Raw genomic sequence first — 14935 nt, forward strand, 5'->3', positions numbered from 1 at the left:
AGTTACTTTCCAGTCAAAAAGCTTGTTTGAGAGGCAGCAGCATCACGTGGTGGCTCCAACTTCCTCTGGCTCCTCCATTTCAATGTCATCCTCTTTGTCCTCGTCTTCCCCAAGTAGCGATGAACCTCTGCAAATAAAAAAGGGTATCATGACTGGAAGGGAATTGTACAATCGGCTTGTAAGGTGACAAAGTTATATTTTATTATCCAAAGTTTTTCACTCACATTTGAGAAAACGTAAAATAACTGAAATAATATTATAATGTATGCCTGTAAGTAGCAAAGAACCAGGATAATTTACCAAGCCGACTACCAATCTGAACTTTCAAAAGTTATTAAAGCTAGCTATGGGGTTAGGCTTCAGGCTTAGGTACATTCATTCTTGCAATCAACAGCCAGAAGGCTTTCTATTTTTAGGAATCATAGCTATCACAGATATAAAGACTCATAATATATCAAAGATACCTAACTATGTAGTTTGCTAGCTAGCTAATAATTACTGTAGCTACCTAGCTATATGGGGATCGTAGGTCCTGCAGCAGCCCTCTATTCTGCCTGGCTGGCTAGCTAAATCTAATCCCTAGCCAGTTTGTTTTAGCTAGGTCTAGCTCATATCGAATGATAAATGCTCTTCTATTTTATTTTGTACAGTTATCAATGAAAACATTTACATCAAAAAGACAAGACAAGAGAAGAGCTAAATCAAGTAGGCTAGCTAGTTACCTTGCCTCGTTTTGGCCTCCCGGTGACAGCATTCACTTTCAGTCTCCATGATAAAACTAAATTTTCTCACTTCTAGTAACAGTTGTTACTATGGCAATTCAAGATGGAGCTACCCATACCTCTAATAAACGTTGTTCAGGTCAAATTACTTTAAAATAGAGATGTTTCTATGTTACAAGCATGTTTGTTATGAGTGGATTGAATACATCACTTTGCTCAACTTAACTTCCTGAAGTGTTTCCATTCCCCTTTAATTTACATTTTTGTAGGGTTTGATACATTTTCCGTTAGGGCAAATCAAGTCTGATATTTCTAAGTGGGAATTACAAACTTTAGAATCCTTTTTATAACTCAAATACACTATAAGTTTGTATTTCCTTTTGTGCAGGAAAATTCTCAGCAACAAAAGAGTGATCAAATTATGATCCGACATCTGTGTTATAGAATTGCAATTGTTTACTATCCCTTTGTCTTTTCCCTTCTGTGGTCTTTGTCACCTCACTGTAAGTGTTCCCGTCTTTTGTTTTGTTCTTCTAGTGAAACACACAGAAGAACGTTGTGAGTATGGATGGCATGGCTTATCATCACATACAGTGCATTCGGAAAGTATTCAGGCCCCTTGACTTTTTCCACATTTGTTTCGTTACAGCCTTATTCTAAAACGGATGAAATAATGACAATGCAAAATCAGGTATATGACATTTACATAAGTATTCAGACCTTTACTCAGTACTTTGTTGAAGCACCTTTGGCAGCGATTACAGCCTTGAGTCTTCTTGGGTATAACGCCACAAGCTTGGCACACCTGTTATTGGGGAGTTAATCCCATTCTTCTCTGCAGATCCTCTCAAACTCTGTCAGGTTGGATGGGGAGCGTCGCTGCACAGCTATTTTCAGGTCTCTCCAGAGATGTTCGATTGGGTTCAAGTCCGGGCTCTGGCTGGGCCACTCAAGGACATTCCGAGTCTTGTCCCGAAGCTACTCCCGCGTTGTCTTGGCTGTGTGCTTAGGGTCGTTGTCCTGTTGGAAGGTGAACCTTCGCCCCAGTCTGAGGTCCTGAGCGCTCTGGAGCAGGTTTTCCTCAAGGATCTCTCTGTACTTTCTGCTCCGTTCATCTTTCCCTCAATCCTGACTAGTCTCCCAGTCCCTGCCGCTGAAAAACATCCCACAGCATGATGCTTTCACCGCCATACTTCACCGTAGGGATGGTGCCAGGTTTCCTCCAGACGTGACGCTTGACATTCAGGCCATCTTGGTTTCATCAGACCAGAGAATCTTGCTTTGCATGGTCTGAGAGTCCTTCAGGTGCTTTTTGGCAAACTCCAAGCGGGCTGTCATGTGCCTGTTACTGAGGAGTGGCTTCCGACTGTCCGCTCTACCACGAAGGCCTGATTGATGGAGTGCTGCGGAGATGGTTGTCCTTCTGGAAGGTTCTCCCATCTCCACACAGAAACTCTGGAGCTCTGTCAGAGTGACCATCGGGCTCTTGGGCGGCCAGCTCTAGGAAGAGTCTTGGTGGTTCCAAACTTCTTCCATTTAAGAATGATGGAGGCTACTGTGTTCTTGTGGACCTTCAATGCTGCATAAGGTTTTTGGTACCCTTCCCCAGATCTGTGCCTCGACACAATCCTGTCTCGGAGCTCTACGGACAATTCCTTCGACCTCATTGCTTGGTTTTTGCGCTGATATGCACTGTCAACTGTGGGACCTTATATAGACAGTTGTGTGCCTTTCCAAATAATGTTCAATCAATTGAATTTACCACAGGTGGACTCAAATCAACTTTTAGAAACATCTCAAGGATGATCAATAGAAACAGGATACACCTGAGCTGAATTTCAAGTCTCATAGCAAAGGGTCTGAATACTTATGTAAATAAGGTATTTCAGTTTTTTATTTGTAATACATTTGCAAACATTTCTTAAAACCTGTTGTTGCTTTGTCATTATGGGGTATTGTGTCTAGATTGATGACGAAAACGTTGTATTTAATAAATGTTATAATAAGGCTGTAACGTAACAAAATATGGAAAAAGGGGTCTGAATACTGTATCTTCTGACTGTTAGAACATAGTTCACTAGAAGCTGTTGTATGGACCTGTATAATCTTTGAAGCTTAAACTCAGCTGGTGTTGCCTTCTTACCTCTGCATGATAAAAGTAGAATATGCTAGTCATAGATCAAACATCAATGCTCGCTGCAGCTCAGAAACATTGTTTTTGACTGGCCTGAAAACCCCTTTTTTTCCTCCACCGTGAGCTCTACTAGGTTGTAAACAGGAAAGGCACTTCATGGGTACAGATACGTTCATCATCTCTGCCAAACAAGTGTCCTTTTCATTCTCCTTTTGAAGATTGAATCAACAGAACAGTTTTGCAGTTGCCTATGCAGTAACTCTGCTCAACGTAGAAGCAACTCAATGTGCTTTTTAGCCATAAAGTTACTGAGTGAAAGTCTTATTTCACCATTTAAACCTCACGAAGGAAGTTCAATGGGCCACGATAATCAAGATTTCACCACCTATTATTATTAAAGCGGCCCCGCTTTATGGTAAAACCATGTATGCAATATGCAGTGTAATTTCACTGTAGCCTAGGTACACTGTACACATTAGAGCATAGTACTCGCAACTTTGATGCATGTGTGTTTGTGTGCTTACTTACTTTTCCATTAGATTTCTAAAAGATATGTATGAATTGTCGCTGATCATCCCCTATCTGTAAAATCCTTGCCTGAGATTAGTGTTAGATGAGTAGAACTGTATGACTGTATGACTATTGCTTGAGAGCTCAACCCTGATGCCAGGCTGCAGTGAGAACACAGAGCAACATGCCTCAGGAATACACAGATGATCTGTGGTTGGCCATGCTGACACCAGATCACCCGATGTTCTCAGCTCCACCCTTCCCCACTTCCTCTGTTTCCACTGTGTGCACACACTCGGGTGAGCAGTGTGGCTTCTCTGGCGACCTCTTGCCCGACTCTGGTCACACTCTGTGCCCTGGCCAATGCCATATCTAAACTGCTTTCACACCTGGGTTTATGTATCCAAATTAGAGGGGTTGAGCAGAATTTGCAACAAGTGAAAGGTCACAACATAGAATGATAGTTTGATGTAGATATCTCAAATTTTTCTAGGTAGTTTCTGAATTCATTACATAGCAATACTTTACGTTTGTGCTGCGAGATACAGTCAATCATAAATAGGACATACGATCGATATATGTTACGAGAATAATATAATCAACTTTATTTGTGGGGCTCTGAGATGTGCCTTGTGCATCACATTTGATAGACAGCATTGATAATGTGCTGGTATTTTGGAGCAGGGTGGAGCTGACGGTTTGTGGTGAAGAGTATGTGCCATTTACTGAAAGAGAGAAACTGATTGCCTGGCTGTTCAGTGGGCCTGTGAACTGCTAACCTTGGCAGGCCTGGTATAAATAACAGCTCGATTGACAACGTGGTTAACACCTTCAGAAGCAACAACAACCAGTAAGTACTACATTCCCACGGCCGACTGTCTCTGCCAGCAATGGCTGGCCTACAGAGAAACAGCTTGGAAACATCTCTACCATGTTAACATGGGCTTATTTTAGAGTAGTCTCGGTTCAGTTAAATCATTTATGTATTTAAGCTATGTGGAAATTAAGATAGAGAATACAATGAGTTGGCATAACTAAGGCCAGGAGTTTTTCCTGACATTAACAGGTATAACTCTGGGCCATAGTTAGTTGTTCTTGGGCAGGTCATGTGGTCATTAAAAACTCCTGGCCCTAGGCATGTAGCATCTAGGCTTGACAAAAACTCTAAAATCACCCACTGAGGAGAGATCTGATGAACTTGTGAACTGAATCCTGTGTTGGTTATGTGGGCATAAACTCTACCCATCTGCTCACCATAAAACCCAACATAAAAGAGAAAATAGCTCTCGCCATGTATTTTGATACTGGGTTTATGCAGTATATTGGCCCATGTCATTAAATGCGTGTTTAATTCATACCATGCTGGCATGTTGTTTCAGCACAATTTTGTATCTATGCATTGTTTGTGTGCTCTCTATTTAGTTTAAGTTGAGCTGCGTGTGGTTTTGGTGCACCACGAGTGTAGCTGAAACTGCTGTGGTTTTCAAAGCTTTTCATAATAGAATGCTCTATTTCTCGTGAGACGAGAAGTGGAGTTGGCGGGGGGGGCAGCATTTGTGGGGGTTGGAAGGCTGTAGCGAGCAGACGTCGATAAGGAAAAACGTCAAATTTCCGTGGTGAAAGTGATCAAACCATCACCTTATAATTGTAGTTGACTTCATAACCACACACACTGTGGTCTCTTCTGCAGGGGAAATGACTGTCCTCACTGTCTTAATGTCCTTAGGTAAAAGCACCCCCGTCAACATGCCTGGAGGAGCGGGCGACTCGACCAAGCCCTGCGACCCCTTCCAGCCGTTCGGCAGTGACGTCATCGACCCCTTTAGTGGCAAAGATCCTTTTGCTCCATCTGCCTCAAGTAAAGCCTCTAAAGACTGTTCCTTGGGTTTTGCAGACTTCAGTTCTGTAAGTTGAGCTCAGTGATACTCTCTCTCTGTCCAGACCAGTCTTTATATACCTAGCCACTACCTCTGCTTAAGTTCCCACAACGTTACCTGAAGGATCTAGAGCGGAACTAACCACAAGGCCCTGGCTGTTTATCTACTCATCTTTCTGCGTCCTGGCATCCCTTCACTGTGCAGACATCTATGTTAATCAATGACCTACCATCACTCCACACAAAGACCAGAGCCAGGCATCTTCCCACTCAGACCCATGGCAAATTAACCACCATGTAGGGTAACTGTTGGCTATGGCATAATCACTAGCAATAACTACTGTTCATGATCACTGATCATCTGATCATCACTTTAATTAATTGTGTGATCCAACCCTACCTCATATCTAAGATGATGACTGAACTCCCACACATTTTTGCCGTCTAGCTGTTTTCTGAGTGTAAGCCTGTCAAAGGTTGCATAAGACTCACTTATCTATACTGTGTTATGATTTTGGTTGGGGGGGTTCTCAACCTATGCTTTGTAGTTGGTTGCACACCACCTACAATGCATTCGGTATTGTGCAGTAAAGTGCAGAGCTGCATTGCAGAAGTGGTCCCCGGTGCTCGTGCAGGAAAGGGTGTCAGCCCTTTTTGTGGTTTGATGTGTACGCCGCGATTGGAACATAAAAAAATCTATATCTATATTTTGCCATGTGGTTTGTTGTGTAGAATGCTAGAGGCTTCCCAAAACAAGCACAAATGAAAATTATTATTTCCATCACCTCTTTAGCAGTCCAATAAGTGGATTCTGGCAGTGTGAAGTATTATTCAACTAGCCAGTCGGCGCTTTAAGGTTAGGGTTGAATAATCCAGCCAGTGCGGTGCTATGGCCTGGGCTGTCTGTCTAAACCAACCAATGGGTGTCTCACACAGTGTAGCCATAATCCAGGATGTATTCAGGATCTTCTTATCTGAATATTGACCTTTTCCATCTCAGCTCCCGGCATTAGCATTCAGTCAGTCAGCCAGTCAGACAGTCACTCAGTAAGGCGGTCAGCCAGTCAGTCAGTCAGCCAGTCACTCAGTAAGGCAGCCAGCCAGCCAGTCAGACAGTCACTCAGTCGGTGCGTACCCTAGGCCAGGCTAGGCCGGAAAGGGGAGCCCATCCTGTGAGGTTTAGTGACTGACAGCTCCAAGCCACTGGTCTGGCTGTGGGATCTGTTGACACGGGAAGCAGTAGTATCACTACTCAGCTCTCAGTCCTGAGTTCTTACCCCTCAGGTCTATGTTGTGTGTCAGTCATGTATTGCCTTATTAGTGTTTAGATACAGTATTAGTGTGTATCAGTGTTTTTTTCTTTTCTTTAGGTTTAGTTTGCTCAATCTGTTTAGTGTTGGTCTGCTGCATGACATCGGTAGCATAGATCCTGCTTTACCATCTCTGACTTGTACCAAACTACTCCCAAAGTTGCCAAAACTATTTTAACAGAGTCAACTGCCCATACTTTATTTAAACTAAAGAGGTATTGTGTTCCACATTGAATATATTATCTAGAAAAATACCAGATGAACTTGGCCCCTGAATTGAATTATAAATATTTAAAGGAAACAAATATAGCTATTAAATGCCTCAATGGACTCTGTTCCATATTTATTTTGGTCAGCATGGTTCCAAGAATTGAATGYCCTCATTTGACCCTGACATTTGAATCAGATCTAAGGATGGCAAAGCAGTATCTTAGAATGTGTGTGCGTTCTGATATGCATGGGAGAGTTCCTAGCTTGACTTCGGTTCGATCTCATACTACCACTTTAACAGCGAATCAAAAATGTCCTTCCCATTTTCTCTCTACATGTCGTCTTTGCATGTTGTTCAAATATGCTTTTAGTTGCTCATTCATTTTCATTTGGGAAACGAACTGAAACGGTCCTCCATGTCGCCTTCTCATAGTTAGTTGTATCTTGTGGTGATGCTGTTTCGTTGTGTGCTCGGTGTAAAATGGATGGTGTGATACACGATTAGTGAATTGTTTATTTGGTGTTTTGTAATTCATTTTTCTCTCGCAGGACCAGAAAAAGTTAAGGTAAGAATGTTTAATAACGCGGTCAAATTGAAAAGTGCTTTGTTTTGTATTTCGCTCACGTACTTAGGCTCTGAGCACAACCACTCAGGTTTAACAATAAGAAGAATCTTTCCTCCAACAGCAGAACACACATAAATTGAACATTAAAGTACCGATAGGGATAGGTCAGTTAGATTGTCTGTGCAGTGGGTATATTTTGTGGGTGTGTTGATGCTTTTGTGTATGTACATGATATGGTTATAATAGTAAACTACAGTCATCTATGTCCTCTTACGGTAGGTAGCCAGGCAGAAATGGAAGTTTACTCTTAATGTACAGGATAAGGTTAATTCAAATCTAATACTCTGACAAAACACCTCCTAATGTGTGTTTTGTACATGGTGTGACGGATGAATCCTTTGTTGAATGCCTCTCTCCTCTTCTCTCTGTAGTTTGGAAATGAGGCCCAGCAACTGGAGTGGGCGAAGCGAGAGAGTGAGCGAGCGGAGCGGGAGCGGCTGAAGAGACTCCGGCAGCAGGAGCAAGAGGACTTAGAGCTGGCCATCGCTCTCAGCAAGGCCGAGATGTCCCACGGGTGACCTGGACTGGACACACACAGACACACATACGTAGAGATATGCACACATAGACAAACGCACACATAGACATACTCTTACTAGCGTTACTAGTTCATAAACATACGCAGACACTCACACACACACGCATAACACATTCGTATACAACTCACAAACCGTACCCCACACACTGTGAAGGACCCATAGCTGGCCATTTCCCTCAGGGCCGATGTGCCCAAGACATGACCGCTTCCTCAACCACACAAACACAGACATACGCATGCAGACACACACCACCGCTACAACACACATACACACTCCACCTGATACGCACACTCAGATACACACACCTCGCCACACATTCCCCAGACCGACAAACTCTCAAAGCAAAACAATAGCAAAACAGAACTTTTGGGGTCGTCCTGGACCCTATGTGGAAACGGAACTGGATTTTACTTTACGGTGGGAGGTTGGCGTGGGGGTGGGAGCCAGCAATCACAATCTCTCTTACTGTTTTTAATTGATAAGTGGGGAGGGGAACGGATGATGACCCATGGTTTGTGAAGGAAGTGATGCACTGTTTGAATGCACTATAGAGGCTGGCTTAACATGTAAAGATGAGCAGAATATGTGTCTGTCTGGTGAGGGAGCATGGATCCCCTCACTTGACCGACTAGCGCTCTGACAGATGTGAAGAAGGGAATAGCTAAAGGTTATGGCGGGATGCTTTTATTTTAGTATTGGTTTATTATGTGAATGTGGTGAGCCATGGGAGCAGTGCTGGGTGCTTCCCTGACTGGTTACTGCAAGTGTTGTGTGAGAGAGAGGTCTGCTTGGACCAGAACAAATTGTACAGATATATTTTCTTTCTCGCCGAGTGTGAGATAGTAGATGCATTGTTTTTTACAATATTTCAGTGCTTCAGCGAACATAGGGAGAAGGAATGGATACTTAGTTGTGCCTCTTCTGACAGTTTAAGTAAGTTCAAAAGGCTGTGATTTACATCAAATAACCACAAAAACGACTAGATGAGGGAAATTCTTTAAAGTTTTACTATGTTTTATTATAGAGGGTTTAATTGCAGATTTGTACGATTTTTATTTAATTTAATTACGTAATAAGTGTTATTTTATTATTTTATGTAGTATTTGTTAAAGGACTGAAACAATATTGTTAATTACAATTCTAGTTGTAAGAGCTGCAAATATGGATTAACCTGCAAGCACACCCTGCAGAGAGGTCAAAGAAAGTAAGAAATGGCCTGTGGTTTTCTTCGGCTAACCATCAATGATATGCAAATTCATTAGGTCACGTGAGTTTCACAGCTATAACGTGAATATTCAACGGTTTGCGGTACAGTGTCATAGTTTGTTACAACTTTTATTTTATTTTAGCCGCATTGTCTTTTACTTGATTTTCTTGCTGATGGTACTGCCTAGCACATTAAACCTGTGGTTCTTACTTCACTTTCAAACTTAAAGGGCAATTCCACCGCTTTTCAATCTCATTTTCATTATCAACAGCGCAATACCAGTGTCTACATATGTAAAAACGGCACTACAGCTGAAATAAGTTATGATGAACATCACAGGGGGGTGAAAGTGCACGGTGATGATCTTGATGCTCCTTTCCAATAAATATTGAGGGTCTTATTCTGGTGACATGATGATCGATGCTTGTCTGCCGTTTGACAAATAAAAATATTCTCMCTGTTATCCATAATAATCTCATCATGTAAACTAGCCTACCCACATTGTATCTGCGAGCTGTTGGCTAGAGCTCTCGTGCCAAGACCAGAGTGGGAAAATTAGCAATTTAACGCAACAGTTTTTGTGACAAAACTATCGGAAGAGTTGAAAATGAGATGGAAACACATTCAACTTTTTATTCAGTACACTTAAAATGAAAAACTACATTTTGTGTGCATTACGTGCTGACTTTTGTCCACAACAAGTCCGTTTGGTGGAAACATACCCCTAGTGGGAAAATGCGCATATTTTCTTTTCATTCAAATCTGTCGCCAATTGGATGGAAACCTAGCTACAGAGAAGCATTTTTTAGGACCTTTCTTCTCATCTTTTTAACCACAGATCATAGAAACGTGTCCTTTTCACATATGTAGACACTGGTATGGTGCTGAACATAATGAATATGAGGTTGAAAAGTGGCAGAATTGCCCTTTAAGCTTTGAATTGAACTGAATAGAGATGATGATAATAGTAGCTCATATGAACATGACAGTTGCACTCATTGCCCCTTTGTTTTATGTTCTCCTGTTGTATTGAACTATATGTGTCCTACTGTACATGTGTCCATTACCTTTAATAAGCTTCCATGTAATGCCATTGTTGTCCCCTACTATTGGAGTAGTCTGAGTGAAAAGACCTATCCTGAGCCATATGTTGTGAAAATGTATTATTAAAGCTACGTTCCCCTTTGGGTTGGGGAAGGACATGATTTAAGTTACAATTCCGTGGTATGGACCATTAACACTGCCACTAGGTGGAAATTGCAACCATCTCTCCCTGATATTTATTTGTTTATGTTTACATATCAAACTTCTTTGCTGTAGTGGTTACAACAGTGTAATAATATTCTATGAGAAGAACCTGTTCTGGTACAGATCTGACCTTTAACAGGGCTGCTGTATATAGCCGAGGTAACCTGTGGTCGTCTGCATTCAGCCCTACCTGTGGTGTTTTAATCACAGGTCAGACGCCCGAAGCTTGGAATTCCAACACTCCCGCCCTTACCCAGAATGCTCTGTGTCAGAACCCTTGTAATGTGTCCTCGGGTTAGGGGAAATCCACAGTGAGGGTGCTTGGTTGGCCGTAGACCAGGCCACAGCTCTCTGTTCATTGGTCAATTCATGCCGCTTTTTATACCTTAAKAATCCATCCATCCTTTCTTACTCCATTCTTTGAAGTTATCATTGATCTGTCACTATAGGATTGGTGAAAGAAAGGGTTCCATGATGTATCCCAATCACCCATCTAATCATGTCAGAATAGGGAGGCAGGATGGAAGGATGCATTTTGAGAGTATTGAAACAGGTCCCAAGTGTTCTCTCATCCACTACCTAGTGTTCTCTACGTACTTACCACTCATGCTGTATTTTGTCTTTGATACCACCATTGTGCAATAGATTTTAATTCTCATTTTCTCGTTGTTCGGGTGTTCGAGTTTGATCATGTGTAAAGGGATACATGCAGAGGCCTGTATATCTATTGTACAAGCCAAACAGATTGTAGAGGGCTTTTCTTTTGGTTTTCTGACAACTGATCTGACTTCTAAAGCTTGGTGCATTCCTTTTCCATTTGGCCTGCCTTTGACTGTCCCTCTATAGATGAAAATAAGAAATAATCCAGCTGTCTTTCTGCATTGTATAAGATGTATACAAACTGTATATTATGTCCGTTATATTTGTTTCATGAGAAGTGGAAAAATGTGTGTAACTTTAAACAGGATATATGCAAAAATACAAACGCTTGGATTTATTTGAAATGCTAATCCCCTGTACATGGTCATTGTTTACTAGAATAAACATTTCAGTTAAATGAATAGGTCTCGGGTTTGTGTTTTTTTCTCTTAATTTCAATGATTTTACTTTTGTACTTATATTAGGACATCACATTTAATTTCACATGTTTTATAGAGTACAGTGATCCCTCGCCACTTCGCGGTTCACTTATCGCGGATTCGCTATTTCGCGGATTTTCATAATGCATTTTTTTTTTTTTTGGTGCATTGTGCTCTGCATTCTGATTCGCTAAAAACTCACTCCCGCTTCTTGTATCAAAACATGCTACGAATTGTGCTATCATTTTGTCGTCTCGTGCAGTTATGTGTACGTACATAAAACAGCTTGGCAAATTTACATTAAGTTGGCCAAATTATCTTGTAATTTCGAACATCTCCTAAACCCATAATGTCGACGAAACGGCCTACACGTGAGTCACTGTATTTGTATACATGTAATAGTTGCTAATTGTAAAAAAAAAAAAAAAGTTTTCTATTTCGCGGATTTCACTTATCGCGGGTCATTTTCGGAACGTAACCCCCGCGATAAACGAGGGATTACTGTATATCATATGATTCGTAATCTTAATACAAATGCAGAAATAGATACCCCTGTCTGTCTAGGCTCTGTTCAAAATCTCCTTTGTGTTCATTTGAACCAGTATACATACCATACAGGTAGTGGAAATTGTGTTTTTTCTTAGTATGAATCTGAAGGATTCCATCAGTGCCGCAAGGTTTTGTAGTGATTCCTATGTTGTTGAATCTTTGTTGGTCCGTGGTGTGTAATGAGGAGCAAAGAGATGCTGCACTTGACACATTTATGAAATTGCTTATTCCAGTTACTAATAAACATGCAACCATTAAGAAAATGACTGTAAAAACTGTTAAATCCCCGTGGATTGATGAGGAATTAAAAAATTGTATGGTTGAGAGGGATGAGGCAAAAGGAATGGCAAATAAGTCTGGCTGCACAACCGATTGGCAAACGTACTGTAAATTGAGAAATCATGTGACAAAACTGAATAAAAAGAAGAAGAAACTACACTATGAAACAAAGATAAATGACATGAAGAATGATAGTAAAAAGCTTTGTAGCATCTTAAATTACATTTTGGTAAAAAAGGCAAACTCAGCTCCATCACTCATTGAATCAGATGGCTGATTCAGAGGTGAACAAATTATTGTTGTCTATCAACAATGACAAGCCACCGGGGTCTGACAACTTGGATGGAAAATTAATGAGGATAATATCGGATGATATTGCCACTCATATTTGCCATATTTTCAATTTAAGCCTATTAGAAAGTGTGTGCCCCCAGGCTTGGAGGGAAGCAAAAGTCATTCCACTACCTAAGAATAATTTAAAAAACTTTACTGTCTCAAATAGCCGACCAATCAGCCTGTTAGCCTGTTACCAACCCTTAGTAAACTTTTGGGAAAAATGGTGTTTGACCAGATACAATGCTATTTTACAGTAAACAAATTGACAACAAACTTTCAGCATGCTTATAGGGAAAGACATTCAACAAGCACAGCACATACACAAATGACTGATGAATGGCTGAGAGAAATTGATCATAAAAATATTGTAGGGGCTGTTTTGTTAGCCTTCAGTGCGGTTTTTGACATTATCGATCATAGTCTACTGCTGGAAAAACGTATGTGTTATGGCTTTACACCCCCTGCTATATTGTGGATAAAGAGTTACCTGTCTAACAGAACACAGAGGGTGTTCTTTAATGGAGGCCTCTCCAACATAATCCAGGTAGAATCAGGAATTCTCCAGGGCAGCTGTCTAAGCCCTTTACTTTTTTCAATCTTTACTAAGGACATGCCACTGGCTTTGAGTAAATGTATGCGGATGACTCAGCACTATACATGCCAGCTACTACAGCGACTGAAATTACCCTTAACACTTAACAAAAAGCTGCAGTTATTTTCAGAGTAGATGGCAAGAAATAAGTTAGTCAGGTGGCACAAAAATGGACTTAGGAAAATTGCAATTGGTTCAGAACAGGGCAGCACGGCTGGCCCTTGGATGTACACAGAGAGCTAACATTAATAATTTGCATGTCAATCTCTCCTGGCTCAAAGTGGAGGAGAGATTGACTTCATCACTACTTGTATTTATGAGAGGTATTGACATGTTGAATCGACCGAGGTGTTTGTTTGAACTACTGGCGCACAGCTCGGACACTGATGCATACCCCACAAGACATGCCACCAGAGGTCTCGTCACAGTCCCCAAGTCCAGAACAGACTATGGGAGGTGCACAGTACTACATAGAGCCATGACTACATGGGACTCATTTCACATCAAGTAACTGATGCAAGCAGTAAAATTGAATTTAAAAAACATAAAAATACACCTTATGGAACAGTGGGGACACAAACACATGCAGACACATGCATACACACACATGATAACATACGCACTATATATACACGTACACATGGATTTTGTACTGTAGATATGTGGTAGTAGTGGAGTAGGGGCACACCGTGTGTTGTGAAATCTGTGAATGTATTGTAATGTTTTTAAAATGGTATAAACTGCCTTAATTTTGCTGGACCCCAGGAAGAGTAGCTGCTGCCTTGGCAACAGCTAATGGGGATCCATAATAAATAATAATAGCCTAGCCTTAAATATGACTCCAATGGTTGCTGTTTCATGTCAACCTCAGTCTGCTATGATCTAGTACCGGTATGTACAGTAAATCTACATAAACAAACGAAAGGTTCATAGACTTTATTTACCCCCCCAGGTGTGTTGGTTTATACTTCCTGACCTTTTGAATTAAGACTCCCTCAAACTACTAAATACTACTTCTGAAGCTCTAGACAAGATGCTCATTGATGGTCCCCCAAACGCCAGACCTGCCAAAAAGCAACACCAGGCAGTAAAATGTGCAGTGAATTACAGTCGTCTATATTTCAAGGATACAGCTGCAAGTGTGAAAATAATTCTGCGTCAACAGACTACATTTTTGGACATATTACTTGAAACCTAAGCAAGTCCTGTGTTCGGAATGTTAACTGTGTCCGTATGAAATAACAGGAAATTCCTAGGTACGTTTTTATTTACCTTATGTTAATGGTAGTGTGGAAATGAAATGGCCATTGCTTTTCAAAAGGAAAATGGGTCATGGAGACTTATTGAAGATATGATCGCCTCACAAATTGTCCCTTCAGTGTTTGTATCCATATTTGTGCGTTCTTTTTGGGGTATTTACTAATGTTGACATTTACTTTTACAAAGAGAGTGACTGAATTGACATGTTTTCTTAGCAAGCACTTGACATTTTATGAGCAGAAAGGTTGCACATGTAGTCATGTTGTCACTAGCAGCATATTTCAACACAAGTGTTTTCACCAGGCAAATAGTGGCACCACACCCCCCTTTTTAAAGAGATTTCTGGGAAATAATAGGATATTCCTTCCCAGCTGTGGAGGGGCTTGGGGTGCTAGTTTAATGCCTCATGATGTTGGAGAATGTTTACACACACGCACGCACGCACGCACGCACGCACG

General features: G+C 41.2%; 1 protein-coding gene across 8 annotated transcripts in view; it reads left to right on the plus strand.

The window, feature by feature from the left end:
- LOC111975575 (epidermal growth factor receptor substrate 15-like 1) overlaps positions 1-11443 on the plus strand; it is a 34225-nt gene extending 22782 nt beyond the window's left edge. For 2 of the 8 annotated variants that reach the window (XM_024003947.2, XM_024003952.2), the window contains 3 exons: positions 1260-1280; positions 5093-5271; positions 7760-11443. In XM_024003947.2, coding sequence (XP_023859715.1) covers positions 1260-1280; positions 5093-5271; positions 7760-7906 — 347 coding nt within the window. In that variant the 3' untranslated portion in view covers positions 7907-11443. Of the gene's footprint in view, positions 1-1259 lie in introns of all 8 variants that reach the window. The other 6 variants (XM_024003950.2, XM_024003949.2, XM_024003954.2 and 3 more) reach the window with 6 other exon arrangements.
- The last annotated feature ends 3492 nt before the right edge of the window (positions 11444-14935 follow it).

This window comes from Salvelinus sp. IW2-2015, linkage group LG16 (assembly GCF_002910315.2).
Source record: "Salvelinus sp. IW2-2015 linkage group LG16, ASM291031v2, whole genome shotgun sequence".
Lineage (NCBI taxonomy): Eukaryota > Metazoa > Chordata > Actinopteri > Salmoniformes > Salmonidae > Salvelinus > Salvelinus sp. IW2-2015.